This window comes from Azolla caroliniana, unplaced genomic scaffold, assembly GCF_043228905.1.
Source record: "Azolla caroliniana isolate FFs.n. ecotype wild unplaced genomic scaffold, voAzoCaro1.0.p SCAF_11, whole genome shotgun sequence".
NCBI lineage: Eukaryota > Viridiplantae > Streptophyta > Polypodiopsida > Salviniales > Salviniaceae > Azolla > Azolla caroliniana.
Window position 1 is genome coordinate 7,169,438 of NW_028230446.1, and position 16,977 is coordinate 7,186,414.

The window sequence follows — 16,977 nt, forward strand, 5'->3', positions numbered from 1 at the left end:
TCATTCATTCATTCATCATCCATGGATCCTTGTTCCTCTCCTGCACCTCATCAAACACAGCTGCTCTGTTCTGCACCTGCAAGGCCAATTTTTGTAGCAAGGTTAAGAAGGTATGCCCTCTAACCCCAAAATTGGATTCTGTTTTCTGCTCTTCCTCAGCCATTCTTAAAAAAAAAATGGAGTGTGGCTATGGTGGTTGAAGAGATGATCTGATAGAGAGATAAGATAAGATAGATGGATCCATCTTTTTGAACTTGTCCCTGATTATTTGTGAGTGGTGTTAATGAAGAAGGGTGTGTGCAAAGCTGAGAAAAAGGCGGGAGTGGAAGAATCGGCAAGTCTAGCAAAGGAAGGATTTGAGGGTGTAACATGTGCGAGGAGGAAGCACCCTAAACTCAGCCCTACAATCGACATCCCTACTATTATCCCTACTATCCCTGCCATTGTCACCATACATACCAAATTGCTGGGCACCTGCTCAGATATGAATATTAGATCTGCACTACTTTCATCTGCCAATCATCTCCTTTATCCTGCCGCCATTGATTCCTCACTACTAGTCTCCATGTCTCCATATAATCCACAATCTCTCGAATCCAGCTTTCCTGAGCATCAGGAACCCACACCCCAGTTTTATGATGGAGATCAACATAACCATCAAAGCCCACAGATTCGGCAACATCTGCCTGTTCGTGCTAATAATATGCTGCCCTATCATTCTCAGGATCCAGGGTCACATCTACAATATGGTGAATACCATGAGGACCCAGAAGAGAAGAAGAAGAAGAAGAAGAAGAAGCCTTATGATTATCATCCTCCAGAAGAGATATCGCAATGGAAACAACAACAGCAAGGGCAGCCTCACCACTTCTCACAGGAGGCACAGGCACAGTCGCAAGTTTTAGGGCGGCATCGTGAAGAATTTGTTCAGCAACCACCACAATTCGTCAATAGCGAGGGCCTTCCACACCACACTAATTTACGACAAGGACAAAAAGCGCTACAAGTACTGCAACAGCAAGATTATTCGTTCCAGCCGCCATTGGACCTTGAAGGATTTTTTGACTTAGGGGATGGTTCGTCCTCCAGTAGTTTGAATGCTTCCATTCTCCATTATGACATCCATTCTCATTGTTTGTTGAAGCCTCGATCTTGTGCTGCTCCGGAAGCAATCCAAACATTATCTGACAGCGATAAGATTGCGTCCTTGGCCGAGGCACTCATGTCAGACTTTGATGATGATCCCAAATGCGTGGTACCCTCTCCCTCCCCCTCTCCCTCCTTTCCCATCATATGTCAATTGCTTTCACTCCAAATGCGTGTTTTCGTGTTTCTTACCTGGACCACCTGAATAATTATGGACTTAGGGATTAACTCCGACAACCAATAATACCATATCCGGAAAATCAATGAATTCGAGCAATACAATTCACAAGCAGAGGTTACGATGGACCCCGGAGCTTCATAAACGTTTTGTGGAGGCGGTCGATGAGCTAGGGGGTGCAGAAAGTGAGTGTATGTGTGTACATCGGCATCAATATCTATATACATACCTACGCCTTTCATTGTTGTTTTCTCTTGCTTAACATACATCAATGTTTTGTTTAACCTAGAGGCGACTCCAAAGTGTGTGCTGAACTTAATGGGTGTGCTTGGTCTTGAACTACGCCACGTGAAGAGTCACTTGCAGGTCTTTTAAGTGTCTTTTTTCTTTAACCTTTTGCCTGACAATCTTTACTTTATTTATATTATTAAAAGATTGGTCCAGGAGTCTGAATTTTTATATATATATATATATATTGCAGAAATATAGGATCACAAAAGACATCCCAGAACTACAGGATGGTGAGTTTTTTCATCATGTTTGTTATATTCAGTCTGTGCGTACGTATTTACTGACTTCAAAATTTTTATAAGGATCTATGCTTTTCCTTGATTGAATAATGTCATATAAACTAATTGGGGATGGAAGAAATAATTGATATCCACGTGGCATGATCTTAGATAGATAAGTATTTATAGATATATCCATAGATAGATTGTAATGTCCTTTGGGGTCTATGGGTTGTTGTCCTTTTGTAGAAGTTTTTATATATCAGCATTATCCTTGGTCTCTCTCTCTCTCTCTCTCTCTCTCGTATTTTCATGTATTTTCAAAACGAAAAGTTGAAACATTGTGGAGAAAGCATGCAAGGAGTTATAGGTTGCAGGAAATGGGCTGCTGTATCAAATATTGTGGTTATGAAATCAATACAAAGTTCTCTTAGTGGCAACAATAGGTAATTTATATACGAGGATAAATAGTCAGGAGGGCTATAATGCCACTCCGCATGCAGTTCAGCCAGATTTATGAAGGTGTTTCTTCCTCCTACTTTATGGAAATGGCATACTGAACTGATGGGAGATGACATCGGTTATCCTCAATGAGTTATACAGTGTCAATCAACACTGTCCAAATAGGTGTGGAGACATTTGCACCATCGAGCTTTTCTATTACTCAGAGATGCTTGATCCTCATGATTAAGGTTTTTTAGCTTCTCCTCGTCCACCAACCATTTCTTATGGAGCTGATTTTTAAGCCTCTTATTCTTAGTCTCGTTTCCGACCTCGTATTGATCCTTCAGAAACAGCTCATGTTCTTATTGATATCATATTGGTTCATGTGTTTTAAATCTTTTTAACCCTTTTGCTAGATTAGAGCATAAGTTTAGTCATAATAGTAGTCTGAACTAGGCTAGCTTGACAGACAACATTGTGTGATATCTTCTTCTTAATGTGCAAGATTGTTGTGGAGATGACAGAGTTGTGGGAAAGAAGAAAAAGAATGTACGACTTGCCACCCAACCATAGCCTTATGTATCTGTCATCTTGTGGCAGTGTTAAGAAATCTAGAAAGGAGTACAAAGAGGAGGTCCAGATATCTGTAAATTGATAGTGTTTGAAAATACTAAGATAAACAGAGACAAAACATAGAGAGGGTAAAGTTACTTGTGTACATCTTACTGAACTTTGTGAAAATCCTTTGATTGATTGGAATCTTGTCATTTTGGGTACTTCAATTTACCTTAGGATTAAATGGAATTTTATTATGGTGTATCCATATTTGTGTCCCTTGATGTAGACAGAGAGATAAACAAATGTTTTACTTTCTTCTAATTTGATGGGCCCTCTCTTTTTCTTTGTCATTACTAACAAAACCTCACTGCTGGTTTTTAGGTAGCACAGAGACTAGCAGCAATTGTCTTCACACTGTGTCGAGTACTGCGTAAGTAAAATATTGGTGCATTGAGAAAACTAGAAACATTTCCTTTATCATTGTCGAAATGTTGTTCTGATCTTGATTTCGTTTGTTTTGTTTTCATCTATTAATTATCACAGTGCAACACAAATGACAGAAGCATTGCAGCTGCAAATGGAGATGCAGAAACAACTTCATAAACAACTAGAGGTAATATATACATAAATAAGCTGTAAAGGAGCCGTAAAAAAGCTGCTAATGCTTTATTTCTGGAATGAATGCAATCCCGATAATATCTTTAGTTTTGTTAACAATAAACAATGAATGCATTGCAAATTGCTGTTCTTTTTGTTTGGCAACAATGATGAACACATTGGAGAATAATAATAAGGCAGCTTGCAAAACTTCCAACCCCATGAACCCACCGACTTCATAAGCTTTAAGAATTAATAATTCTGTTTTTGAGTGGCGATCAGTCACCAATCCACAACCATGACCATAGTCATCAGAGATGCAATCCTTTTAGTCAATCTTTTCAAGGCTGTCTAATATACTCCCAAATAGTGATTTGCTCCACTCACATGCACAATAAGGAATCAAATAACTGCAAGCTGTGTGATTTGCAGACATTCATCCAGTTTTATGTGATGCAAAACATATTTTCTTTTTGGACAATAATGATGAGCATGTTATAGAATGTGTGCATTTCGAATAATTGTGTTATTTTAACGGCGATGATGGATAAATACATAATGAAATGTTACATTGCAATGCGAATGAATCCATTGTTTTCTTAAACTGTAACACTTTTGAATATTTTGATGGCCGCATGTATATGCAATACGAATGATGTTTTATTGTGTCTGACAATAATGCGAATGAATACAGATACAACGTAGCTTACAACTTCGAATTGAAGAGCAAGGAAAGAACCTCCAAAGGATGCTTGAACAACAGCAGAGAGTAATGGACCCTTCCTTCTCAGGAGGTAGTGACAAGGATTGTAGCATACAAATCAGGTGCGAAACTGACGATGATAATGTCCATTCCTCGGAGCAAATGAGCCGCAAATTTGATCAGGAGGAAGAGTCACATCCTAAAAGATTGAAACTAGACGCGATTTCAAAGCAAGGCACGTGCTGAGTGAGAGGCATGGGAATTTCTGTGGTTTTTTCGTACTTGTTCATCAACAACACATGACTGACTCATGGTGGTAGTTTTGTCTTGTCTTTTTCCCTTTTTCTCTTACCCCATGGCCATCAACCCCATGGGGGCTGATTGCCATTCATGGCGGCTAATCGCGGGGGGGGGGGGGGTTTCGTACTCCTCGCCTAATAGCATGTAAAAAGTGTGTTACCATCGTCTGAATAGAATAGAAAGGGGAAACCATCACAAATTTTTTAGATTCGGTGCTTTTTTCGCAGCGACAACAAATGTTCGGATTTTGTTCTTCTTTGTCATGGCTTCGAACATATTTGTTTTTACTTATGCGATTGGGAGCACAAATGTGTTTCGCTCCGCGGGCTCTCTTTCTCTCTCTCTCTCATGTATACTACAGTCTGACGATTGTATAAATATTGATAGAGATGTCATAGAAGACGAAGCTTTATGGGAATGATGGAATTGGAAAAATATGTATTAACTTAATGCGTTGTAGGTGCAATAGTTTCGGCAATTGGTGTTTTAATAAGGGATATGAGATATTTATACTACATTTATTGAGTTTTGGGAGAGAATTTTTGGTGTGGCTTATGTTTTTGTGCTGGATTACTTGTGCGCACCGCGAGTTGATACATATACAACTTGGTGGTTGGTTGCGGAGATATAACGTTAGAACATTCCCAAAGGTTCTCTGTTGATAGATGGATTGTTAAACCTACAGGTTTATGATAGATGGGTTATTAAATTTATCAAGTAACCCATGGTGACATTTGTTGTGTTTGTCCTCCTATCGGTTTAGATTTCCTCAATATTTAACAAGTACATGTTGAATATATCAAGCCATGAACCCTAGTGAGATTAGCCATATATGACACTAGTAAGTTTCAACCATCTTTTCCACTGCTTAACTTATTGTGTTCATATATATAATTGAGAAATCTAGAGCATATATGTAGTTGTGATTTTACTCATAAGTTCTCCAAGTTTTCTAATTATATTGATTAGTACATCCAAACAAAGACATAATGATTTCATGGTATTTTCTACTTGGTCAAAAATAAGGATGTGTCTCTTCCCTCCTTTTGAGGGCCACCAAAAGGTAAACTTTTCTTTGTGAAAAATCGGGAATCTCAATTTCCCTATTTTCATGTTTGGGCATGTGTAATGATGATTGCATGGTTTAATGATTTGATGCCTTTCTCACTCTTCTTCTTCCTCTACCTTTCCATTTGATTGATTTGTTCCTTGTATTCGAATCTATCATACTCGCCCCAATGACTCAAGGCGCTTTTGCTTGTCTTTCCACGCTTTTTTGTTGGATGTGAATGATGATTATGGTGCTATATATTTATCAATTTCTTGGTTTGGTCCTCATGTCCCCCACTCCCGTTATCCATGTCATGACTTCAACCTTTCATTAAGTTCTCACTCTTTATCTCCGTCGTCTTGTATGAACCTCAACATATGCATGTAAAGATTTGTTTCATTTTTGGGGGGAGTTTTAATCCATATAGTAGTAGTTCCAAATTATGTAAATGTTTCGTGGGATTTACCTTTTCCAAACATTAAATGATCTCTTTGTATAGTTAAATAAGGAAAAACCTCTCCTTTAATGATGGTTAAAGATAGAATGTCCCTATAGGCTTTAAGTTTCAATGGTTTCTTGAGATGAGCATGCATGTCAAAACTAACATACTAGGCTAAACTTTAAAAGCTTCTATAACTTTGCCTCTTTGATGTAATGACGTGTAGCACTTATTACTCTCTCTCTCTCTCTCTCTCTCTCTCTCTCTCTCTTATCACCAATGAATCTAAAAGGTAGACCTATCTTGTCAAGCTTTTGACCTCATTACTAGAATGTGAGCCCCTTTTTGAAACATAACTTTTGACTCTATCATCCTATTTGTGTGCATGTGCGCGTGGATTGCATACATACATGTGTGTATTTGAAACCAAATGAGACACTACGTGTATTAATTACTTGAGAGCAATAATTCCATCGGCCTTATCCAAGAGAGTCCTTGGTATTTGAAGTTCTCTAGCTATAGAGTCATAATTGAAGATTGGAAGATGTTGAGGTCTTACAATCACACATCACACAAATACTTTTCAAACGATGGTAGAATATTTTCACCAGTTATTTGCAAACATGCAAAACGGTTTTTAAGGCGCAAAAATGCCCACTTCCAAATAATTCCTTTACCCGAGTAAGTAGATTGATGATTAATTATGTAGAGCATATTCTAACACTAAAGTTTGATATTGGATTATAGAAGCAACATCCACTACAGGGAATATTTTGGGCTTGCCCAAACAGTAAGCCACTAGGTAGTGTAATTATTTTGCATCACGAGAAAAAGGAAAAAGGAGTTTCTTTATGTCCTTTCATAATCTTTATAGAATACGAAAGGTATAGACACCATTCTCTTCAGTTTTCCTTGTACAAAAGTTTTCTCCAGGTGCAATTAATGATTACAGAAACCACTTACAAGGTGCATGCAAATGAGGAATAATTTTCATAAAAATGATAACCATAGGACTAAAGTGTTGCTGCAAATGGTATGCACATGTCATGCGCCAAACTTGAAATCATGGAACGAAAGGCCAAAAAGCATGCCATTCATTGTCGGGTTAGAAATTCTAAATCTAGTCAGATTTACAAGACACTTTACCCCCCTTCAGATTAGAAAAAAAACACACTCTATGGTACAATGGTAGTTTGGTTTGTTATGTGCTTGACATAATGCAAAGATGTGTGAGTTTCTAGAGATGCACGCCCCCGTAGTGTCTAGCATGCAACGAATGCATGGCGTACGTACGATTTGAAGGTGTGGAGGAGGTGGTTTGGTAAACATATAATAACTATGTGAAGTAGGGCAAAAGTCAATTAAGGGTGGGGTTTTGAAGAGATTCAGCATATATACATCGATCCAATGTGAGCTGAAACCCACGACTTTCCACATATTGATCCAATGCTTTCTACTGGGTCTTGCACATAGACATAATTCCAACGCTCGTCATCGATGCCCGCCTTTAAGAAACGTGCGTGTGTTTTCCACACGCACACGCGGTTGGACCGAAAAGAGTTGAGGGAAATCCAGCGAAACCATTTGCTGTGTGATGAGACGAGTCCGACCGGGGTTTGTTTGATTTATTTATCGTAATTACCTTACCCTAGGTCTCAGGTTTGAAACCCGATTTCCTTACCTCTCTATTACATCATATATATATCCTCTTAATTGAGTAGATGGCATAGTGGCAAAGGCAGGGGTCGAACCCATGACCTTCAGATCTCGATTATATGATTGTTTGTTTTCCCGGGCCCAATCTCTCCTTCCAAGAAGATTCCTTCCCGGGGAGGGGGAGGGGGAGGCGGATCATGGATGAGAGAATATTCTATATTCTCTGCCTCCCAATCTCTCTCTCTCTCTCTCTCTCTCTCTCTCTCTCTCTCTGCACAGTTTCAGTTCAAAGCTCTCCATCTGGTCACCAGCCTCTCTACATTCCTGCATTGCAGGTAAAAACCACCTCTCCTTCATTCTTCTCTTCGTTTAAAGAAACCTGCCTGCATTCTGAATTTACGAACAAGATCCTCTGAAGGGATCTGGAGAGGAGACTAACGATTCTGAGACACGAAAATCTAAAAGAAAGGATCTATAGAGAAATTTAGGGGTTTGAAACAACAGTTTTGAAGTGTGGAACTATACGGAGAAAATTTAGGATTTTGAAACAAAAAACCCTAAAAGAATGGATCTACACAGATATCCACCTCCAGGAAAAATCTAGGATTTTCAAACAAATATTGTAGAGAAGGGTCTAGAGATAAATGCATCTATCTTTACAGAGAAATTAGGGTTTTATGAAAAAAAACGTTAGGATTATTTTCAATTTGCGTTTGTGTTTTCTTTAGTTTCTGGGCATATTTTTGTTCGTGTTATTTCTTACATTTAGAATTGCATTTCTTGGCAGTATACTTCATGCTCTCAGACACTAAAGTTTATTTCACATATTTTCAGTATTCCTTTTGCAGATCCGTCGACTATATATACATATACATATATTTGTGAGGTGTATATTTTTGCGTTTTCGTGTCTACCATGGCATTGAAGGATGAACTTGACATTGTAATTCCGACAATCCGGAACTTGGATTTTTTGGAGATGTGGAGACCTTTCTTTCAACCCTACCATCTCATTATTGTGCAAGATGGTGATCCAAACAAACTCATCAAGGTGCCCGAAGGCTTCGATTATGAGCTTCACAATCGTAATGATATCAATCGGATTCTCGGCCCTAAGGCTTCATGCATATCATTCAAAGATAGTGCATGCCGATGCTTTGGATATATGATATCGAAGAAGAAATACATCTACACAATAGATGATGATTGCTTTGTGAGTATACATGTGTTTATATAGGTATATCTGTCAAGGACAGTTAAATAATCGATGTATTCCAAAAGGTTAGGTTAATATGATCTTCCCAAGACACATTCTGTGCGTAATGCTTATACATGGCCATTCAAGAAGAAATGTGTCTATAGTATAAATGATAAATGTTTTGTAAGTATATGTATGTAAGCGTGTATCATATGTGTATATATAATCTTCCAAATGCACCCTTTTCATGTTTAATGATTACGTACCAACATGGTCTCCTGTCTGGATTCTCATTGTTATATTTTTCAGGTAGCGAAGGATCCATCAGGTAAAGATATCAATGCATTGGAGCAACACATCAAGAATTTGCTAACACCATCCACACCCTTATTTTTCAATACTCTTTACGATCCATATAGGGAAGGTGCAGATTTTGTACGTGGCTACCCTTTTAGCCTTAGAGAGGGTGTACCAACAGCAATATCTCATGGTCTTTGGTTGAACATTCCTGATTATGATGCCCCCACACAACTGGTAAAGCCTTCCGAGCGCAATAAAAGGTAGTTAATTTTTTGATCCATAAATCTATGAAAGGATGCTTCCTTCTGTTTCCTATAAAGGGCAATGTAATGATGATATGATATGCAGACTGATTTGCTGTCTATAAATAACAAATGCTGATAAGAAATACAAACTTAAAAGTCACACCCCCTAGCATGATTTAATAGCATTCTGACAGAAAAATAATAAGTGTTCTAAATTCTAGTCTTACATAACATACCATCAGGATACAAAGAAAAAAACTACTTGTCAAATTCTTAATAAACGTAAAGTTCCAATCTTTTATACATTTAGTAGCCTTGGGGGGGAACAAAAACGTGTGTGACAAGTTTGTAGCAGTAAGGAGCAGTTACCAGATATAGATAGATATATGGATTTTATTATCATTCTTGAAGATCAAATTTGACATATGAGACCTCCAAGATTTTACAAAGTATTCCTCCCAGAACTAGTTGGAGAAAAACAGGAGCCAAGATGAAATGAAATAAAAGCAAAAATGTGCTGTCCAAGTATAAAACTGAGCTCTTCTCGAAATGCAAGAAACTGTGTCAGGAAAGATTCCCCAAATCTGTGGGTATCTGGGACATCCCTTTTATGGAGATTTCATGGAATATGGTGCATTCATTTAGTAATTCATGACAAGCTGGTCTAATTCCTGTGTATGCTGGGGACACTAGGCCAGATGCTTCTTTCTCAGATTAGTTAAGACTGCATACGTAGCCTCTGTATTCTGCCAGCCTGAAGTTTATTTTTTAGCGCATGGGAATGTGTATGCATCAGTGTGATAGCATGCCTCACCCTCTTGGACATGGGTGTCTCAATATGGGTACATTGCTTGCAATATTCCCAAATTTATGGGATATAGTATTCGTGTTTTGACTTCTATTGTGGTACTGTTCTTGGTTGCTGTCTGCGTTGTGATGTAAAATTTGACTCTTTGTTCTATGGTCTTTCATCTCCTCAATCTAGATATTTCCAAATGTCAAGAATCCAACCTGAAGAAAGAAGCCTGCTTTCGAGTATTAGTGTCACTATGATGAAATGTTATCAGGCTGAAACCCTTTTTTAAGTCCTGGTTGGTTAAAATATTGATAATACAAATAATAAATGTACTGTATATACATTATAGATATTAAATAGAAACTCGAAGTTAAGCAGTAGTGATTCATGAACTAAAGCACAGATGAGGGAGGGAAGCAGGCAAATAGCCAGAATTCAAGAGGCAGAAGGCCTTGTGTTATTGCACAGAAATGTTGAAAAACTAGAAATAAAAGAAAGATATATTAACGTTTTTTAAGAGGCCAAAATGGGCTATAACACTGAACAAGAGACTACATTCTAAAACATTCTTTGAAAACAGCAAATCAAAATAAATACAACCAAACATAGCTAAGAACTTAAGATTCTGAGCTTAGATAGACTGAACTGAATAAAAGAAAGAAGATACATTAATGTCTTTTAGGAGTACAAAATTGCCTGTGAGACCGAATGAGAGATTGCATTTTAAAATGTTGTCTTATCTTTGAAACCAATGAACCAAAATAAGTATAAAGAAATAGTAAAACCGACAAACTTACCAGATAGTCTTGTTAGCCAGAGCTTTTTTAGAAAGAAAGAAAGATATATTAACTTCTTTGAGAACAACAAATCAAAATAAAATAAATATTACTAAGTAAATATAAAAGTAAATAAGATAGAACGAGACTAACGAATCTGGTTTTCGGCACATGTAAGATTCTTAAGTTAGATATATTATAACTTTTGTCTTCGAAAGATCTCTAGCATAGGTTGATCCAGAATGGAGAGATGTCCGAAGCGAAGGAAGCACCTTTGATGGCGGGAGATAATGGCCTTTATCTGTCAATGAAAAGGGCGGTGAGGTCGTGGTCCGTCGGGCTGGGGCCTGTGTGCACGAAAAATTGCTATTGACCGATCTTTTGTAACCCTTTGTTATGTCCAGGTCGGATGGGGCTAAAGAAAGTTGTGATTGTTTCTTTGCGGATGAGCTTGTGTGGCTGTACTATTGTCCTTCAACAACTTTTCCCTATCTCTCTTGTGTTCTAACAAGAAAAGCCCTAGGCACCGTTGATCCTCATATTCCATTACCTTGCGTAGTGGGCCAAAACCTTGTTTAAAGAGGCAATGGTATCACCCTCTTATTTCATAAAAAACACTACAGTGACAAATATAGCGTTCTTCAGATTCCACTCCTTGATGACACAATTGGAAAATTCTGTCTTCTTGAGGTGTTTGTTTATATTTTCCTACCCCAATCTCTAACTGATGTGATGAAGTTTGCAGCTGGCCTATTACACTGCGCAGTGCATAAGATAGATGTATGTCCATATAAAGCTGTCTGCCGATGAATCCATCCTCTGAAGTGTCTTGTAGTGGGCCATCTTTGTACCAAGTCATATAGGGGCTGATCCATGTTATCCTATTTTCCAAGTTAATAATATCAGTTTGGACCACTCTATTCTTTTCCAGTTTGGTCATGTTTAGATGGTGACAGTCGAAGATATATTGGAATGGGGGTAGTGCATTTATGCTTATGCCATGTGACTCAAACCATTGTTGCATTTCAGCATACCAACAATGAATGTCTCCATTTTCAGCCAGTTGTGTTGATGACATAAGTGCCAACCTTGGGTACCTTTGTTTAGGAAGCCCCCAAAGATGTCGAAAACAGATCATTGATTGGAACAATGCCTCTGTGATTATAGGGGCTGCTCCCATCTCTACCCGGATTATATCATTGGGCACCGATGCTTTGCTCCTTATCATGTGGGCAATCATTGACACTAAAGGTCTCTCGAAATCTTTCAAATGATTTGCCTTGTTAATACTCGGTCCTCATGTTTCTACTCCATAGAGAAGAGTTGGTGTGACAAATGTATCAAATAACCATAACGTAGTTTGAGGCTCTTGGAACTGCAAATGTGCACATTGTCTTTTGAGAGCACCAAGGGCTGCATATCCTATCCACGAGAAAGTCGGGTACAATCAGCCTCCCATAAGGAGAACCTAGGCCCTGTAAATGTTACTCCTAGGTATGCGCGAGTGTGTATTCCACCTTTTCCTCTTCCAAGAAGAATTCTGGTTCTGATATTGTTACCCATGCTTGAGTTATGTTAAACACCATGGCTTTAGTTTTATCCATGTTTATTGACAAACCGTTGTCTGGACTCTGTACAAAATAGTTTTAAGGCATTTAGATGTCTTTGTAGTCCCTTCGGAGAGTCAGAAATCAGCACAATATCATCAGCATATAGTAATATATTATAGCCATACTTGCTAGGCATGCTTTCGAACCCCCGAGCCCCTCTTATGTAATGTGATACCTCATCTATATAAAGACCGAAGAGAGTGGGGCAATAGTGGGCATCCTTGCTTCATTCCGATTGTGCTAGTCACTGATTCTGACAAACCCTTGGAAGACCACACTTTTCCTGACACGGATTCATAGAGTGCACAGATTCCCCATTGCATATCTGTAGGAACACCAAGGGCTTATAGCCGTTGCATAAGCCAAGCACATGGCACAATATCAAAGGCTTTTTGGAAATCCATAAAGCAGCAATAAATCCTCTTATTATGGGCGCTGCCCTCCTCGATAAGGGCTCGGAGGGTCAATATGTGATCTGAAGTTGTGAACCCCTTCCGAAACCCTGCCGGTCCAGCTGAATGGCAGCCATTCCGCTCTGCCCATATACTCAATTCTGACTCTAGAATCAAGCCATATAGTTTAGCCAAGTAATGGCAAATCATGATTGTCATATAGTTGCTTGGCATCATGGGGTCTCCATTCTTGAGGATTGGCACGATGGTATGCCGCGTCCATATAGTAGGGAAACCTTCACACATGGCTCTAGTAAAGATGTGCACTAGCAATGGGAGCAAGGTGTCACGAGCATAGATAAAGTGCTCACCAACCAAGCCATTATGATCCTGGGCCTTCCCAAATTGTAATAGATCAATGGCACTTCTTGCATTTTGTGGAGTAAAAAAAGGTGGATTCATGTGGGCGTGAGCCATGTGGGTGGGAAAGAGGAGGTTGCCCCGGGATATCATATAGGACCTTTGCATATTCATGCCACACCTGAGGTGAGGTAACTTGTGGTGTGGTAAGTTGCCTCTCATTAAACATTTTCCATGCTCGTTTACTTTCTTGTCCTAAAAACAAGCGATACAAATGATCTTCAAATTGAGCTAAATACAATCTCTTCTTCTTCCTTACAAGGTGTTGGAAGATTACTCTTGCTTGTTAGAGGACCTTATTATATTTTTGTGATGTGGCATGTTGGATTCATGTTGACAATTTTTTATAGGTCTTTACAAACAAGTCTGTTTCACAGGTAGATGTGTTGGTGGGCACATAATTTTATTGATCTCCCATCTCCAGGAGCATAATGGAGTATAGGATTGTGCTCTTTACCTAAGATGTTTGCAGAAAAATTTCTTATTCTCAATCTGATTCCAAGAGCTGGCTGAAATACCCCCATGTTTTGCATTTAGCAATTTTTCACAAAAACCTTGTATTACATCAAGTTAAATCTGTGTTGTTTGTAATGTATTGGGCAACTATGCACCTTGCATATAAAACCATAATAGGATCGAAAAGAATCTAATGGTTGGTTTCTCTTCATGTCCCTCATGTATTCCATTTAGTACCTCCTCCATCTGATCAATGCATAAGCTAAAAGTGTAGGTGAAAGTGGAAACCGTTGTTTTATACCCATGCTGCTCGTGAATTCCTTGGAGAAACACCTGTTGGTTTTTAGCTGACTTTCTACTCGTTTGTAGATCTGGGGTACCATCACTTACATACATCCCTAGAGGGATCTGTTTTGTCAATCCCAAGTGTATGGTGCCAGGGTGATTCGTGGTGTGAGATGTAGCAGCTGCCATGTACATTGTGATTTTTTCTATGCATGTCTTGTATTTTTCACCTCTTGTCAAATTTCTAAATTATGACATGTAATTCTTCCTTATACATAATGAGGACGCCCCCTTGTTCTCTTATACATACACCTTCGGTAATTCTTCATGCTTGGCATCCATACAGACCTGGACACTTGTCTGACAGCGTATGGAGATGACAGGTTTCCAAAAGAAAGAGTATACCAGTGTTAGGTATTACCTTGTTGAGTTATGCACCTTTCTTCCAAAGAAAGTTGCACAATTCAAGCTTTACATGTGAGGTATTGGTTTCAGACAGAGAGATGCTTCTATATTAATGCAGCTGGAATAGTACTCAATCTTAGATTATGTCGTCAGTATGCCAAGTATTTCTATTCTTTCCCATAACTTCAGGACACAGTTGTTGTCCTTTAAATTTATAAAATAGCAGCACAACTATTGTCTTTTAAGACGACTCCCCTCCATTACAGTCCACAAATAAAGGAGATGATTAATGGTGCCTTGTTTGGGGTGGAAACCTGATTATGCCACAACACCATCTTTAAAATTCTACTCAAGCATTCAGCATGTACAACGTCAAATTCTAACCTCAGCTCGAGAGGCTGAAGGTTTATCAGATTTATTTCTACACAAGTATTCAGCATACATTTGGGACATTAATATCTCTCATCAGATAATATTTTTCATGTGGCCGCTGGTGCATGCTGGCCTTCCAGTTTGGAACTTCTTTTGGAGTTGCAAAAGTGGTTATTTGGTATGGTGGGCCATGATATTTTTTGTTTACAAGATGGAATGCATCCCTTTAGGGGGAGGGTGGTAAGGTTCTTAATGGGCTTACGAGGAAATATGATCCTCATTCATTTGGAGGGGGCAATTCTTTGAGGTGAAAAAATTTCTACAATGCAACAAACTTAACATGTGATGATTTATGCTCTTTATAGCTTATGGGGAGAATCATGAACTGGTTCCTCTTGTGGTAATCAAGATCACCATCATCATTTTCTTTGAGTTTTGGGACATTTGTCTCAGTTCTTTGCATGCTATTTGATGTTGCTGAATGGCACTATAAACCTCAGTGTTTTCTTCTACATAATGCTGGGAGATGTTTTTATGATTGTTGTAGTAGTGTTTATACATTGCCATATTGTCTGCCAGTTGTTTTAGAAGCTCTGGTACTTAGTAGGTTTTCATTTCTTGTAACACAAGTTTTATTAATATAGTAAAAGAAATACCATCTTGCGATTTAGTATAAAACTGATAGTTGTGAACTATAGTTTATGGAGATGGTTATGGCAACCATATATCTTAGCATTGTTCATCTCTCTTTATCAACCATTGAGTGGTGGCAAATGAATTTGTAAAAGCCATTTTAGGAGAATGGGCTTGATTAACTGTAAGTGTACTGATCTAAAGTAAGAATATCCATGCCTTACATGATGAATGTTACATTAGACTAGACCCACAGCTTTATCAAACCCACAATCTCAAGCCGGGAAAAGTGTTAAGATTTGTAAACCACTACATCATGATGTTTTACATTTTAAGCAATGATTTCACATTGTATTTTAGCATATGTTGTTTTTCTTGAACTTCTGCTTGTATTATAGATACGTTGATGCTGTTATGACAATCCCAAAGGGCACATTGTTTCCTATGTGCGGGATGAACTTGGCCTTTAATAGAGAACTGATAGGCCCAGCTATGTACTTCGGCCTCATGGGAGATGGCCAACCTATTGGTCGCTACGATGATATGTGGGCAGGTTGGTGTTGCAAGGTAGGCTTTTCCTTCTCGACATTTTAAGATATGATCCGGAACTATATACCATGTATTGAATATAGGGCAAAATACCAAGTATACCCCTAATATTTTGCCCTAGTTAGTATGGTAAATATTAAAAAATGTCTAGTGCATTTTTGGTTTTTGCTCTTAAACATTTAATGACAGTGCACGTTGTGTGATACCAGGTGATTTGTGACCATTTGGGTTATGGTGTGAAGACTGGACTCCCTTACATTTGGCATAGTAAGGCGAGCAATCCCTTTGTAAACCTCAAGAAAGAATACAAGGGAATCTTTTGGCAAGAGGAAATTATTCCTTTCTTCCAGTCAATAAAGTTGCCAAAAGATTGTACTACAGTTCCACAATGTTATCTTGAGCTCTCAAAGCTTGTCAAGGAGAAGCTTGGACCTTTGGATCCATATTTTGTTAATGTGGGAGATGCCATGGTGACTTGGATTGAAGCATGGGAGCAAGTGAATCCTACAATGTGAGATGTAAACTCTCAACGTAATGTATGTGACGCGTACTTTTCTAGCTAAAAAGAGATAAGAGTGTTATGTGCAAGTGCACTAGACATCTTGCGATGTCATATCTTGAGATTTTATTTTATTAATTTTAGTTCCACTTTTATTATTGCACTCATTTTGGTAAAAAATAAATTCTCCACCAAATGTTCCTTGGTTGTCAACATATTCCCATCTAGCTTGCAACTTGTGTGATGTAGTCTTTTGCTGTTAACGTCAAATTTATGTTCTAAAGTCATTAAGGTCTTGCCACTCTGTATGTTCAAGGATTATTATCTTCTATTTCTAATGGTGTTTGTTCCTCACAAGGGGAAGAGACTTTTTATTTTGAATGTCAAGATTATATTTTACAGGAATTTCTAAGCATAGTATGAAAGTTTTTGACACATTGATGGCAAATCAATCTACTTTT

General features: G+C 38.3%; 2 protein-coding genes across 2 annotated transcripts; both read left to right on the top strand.

The window, feature by feature from the left end:
* Positions 1 to 266: 266 nt before the first annotated feature.
* On the top strand, positions 267 to 4,641 carry LOC147857682 (uncharacterized). Its single transcript, XM_087327609.1, has 7 exons — positions 267 to 1,255; positions 1,368 to 1,509; positions 1,614 to 1,690; positions 1,806 to 1,845; positions 3,217 to 3,265; positions 3,379 to 3,448; positions 4,127 to 4,641. Exons 1-7 carry the CDS (start codon positions 284 to 286, stop codon positions 4,379 to 4,381), a joined length of 1,605 nt encoding a protein of 534 aa, XP_087183735.1. The 5' UTR covers positions 267 to 283; the 3' UTR covers positions 4,382 to 4,641.
* A 3,774-nt stretch (positions 4,642 to 8,415) lies between these two features.
* LOC147857683 (putative UDP-arabinopyranose mutase 2) lies at positions 8,416 to 16,679 on the top strand. Its single transcript, XM_087326981.1, has 4 exons — positions 8,416 to 8,793; positions 9,088 to 9,338; positions 15,867 to 16,035; positions 16,227 to 16,679. Exons 1-4 carry the CDS (start codon positions 8,497 to 8,499, stop codon positions 16,530 to 16,532), a joined length of 1,023 nt encoding a protein of 340 aa, XP_087183107.1. The 5' UTR covers positions 8,416 to 8,496; the 3' UTR covers positions 16,533 to 16,679.
* The last annotated feature ends 298 nt before the right edge of the window (positions 16,680 to 16,977 follow it).

Coding starts and splice junctions, on each gene's coding strand:
- LOC147857682 (XM_087327609.1), top strand. CDS start 284: ATGAAGAAGGGTGTGTGCAAAGCTGAGAAAAAGGCGGGAGTGGAAGAA. Junction 1,846..3,216: donor CATCCCAGAACTACAGGATG/GTGAGTTTTTTC, acceptor GCTGGTTTTTAG/GTAGCACAGAGACTAGCAGC. Junction 3,266..3,378: donor CACACTGTGTCGAGTACTGC/GTAAGTAAAATA, acceptor TAATTATCACAG/TGCAACACAAATGACAGAAG.
- LOC147857683 (XM_087326981.1), top strand. CDS start 8,497: ATGGCATTGAAGGATGAACTTGACATTGTAATTCCGACAATCCGGAAC. Junction 8,794..9,087: donor CAATAGATGATGATTGCTTT/GTGAGTATACAT, acceptor TATATTTTTCAG/GTAGCGAAGGATCCATCAGG. Junction 16,036..16,226: donor GGGCAGGTTGGTGTTGCAAG/GTAGGCTTTTCC, acceptor GTGTGATACCAG/GTGATTTGTGACCATTTGGG.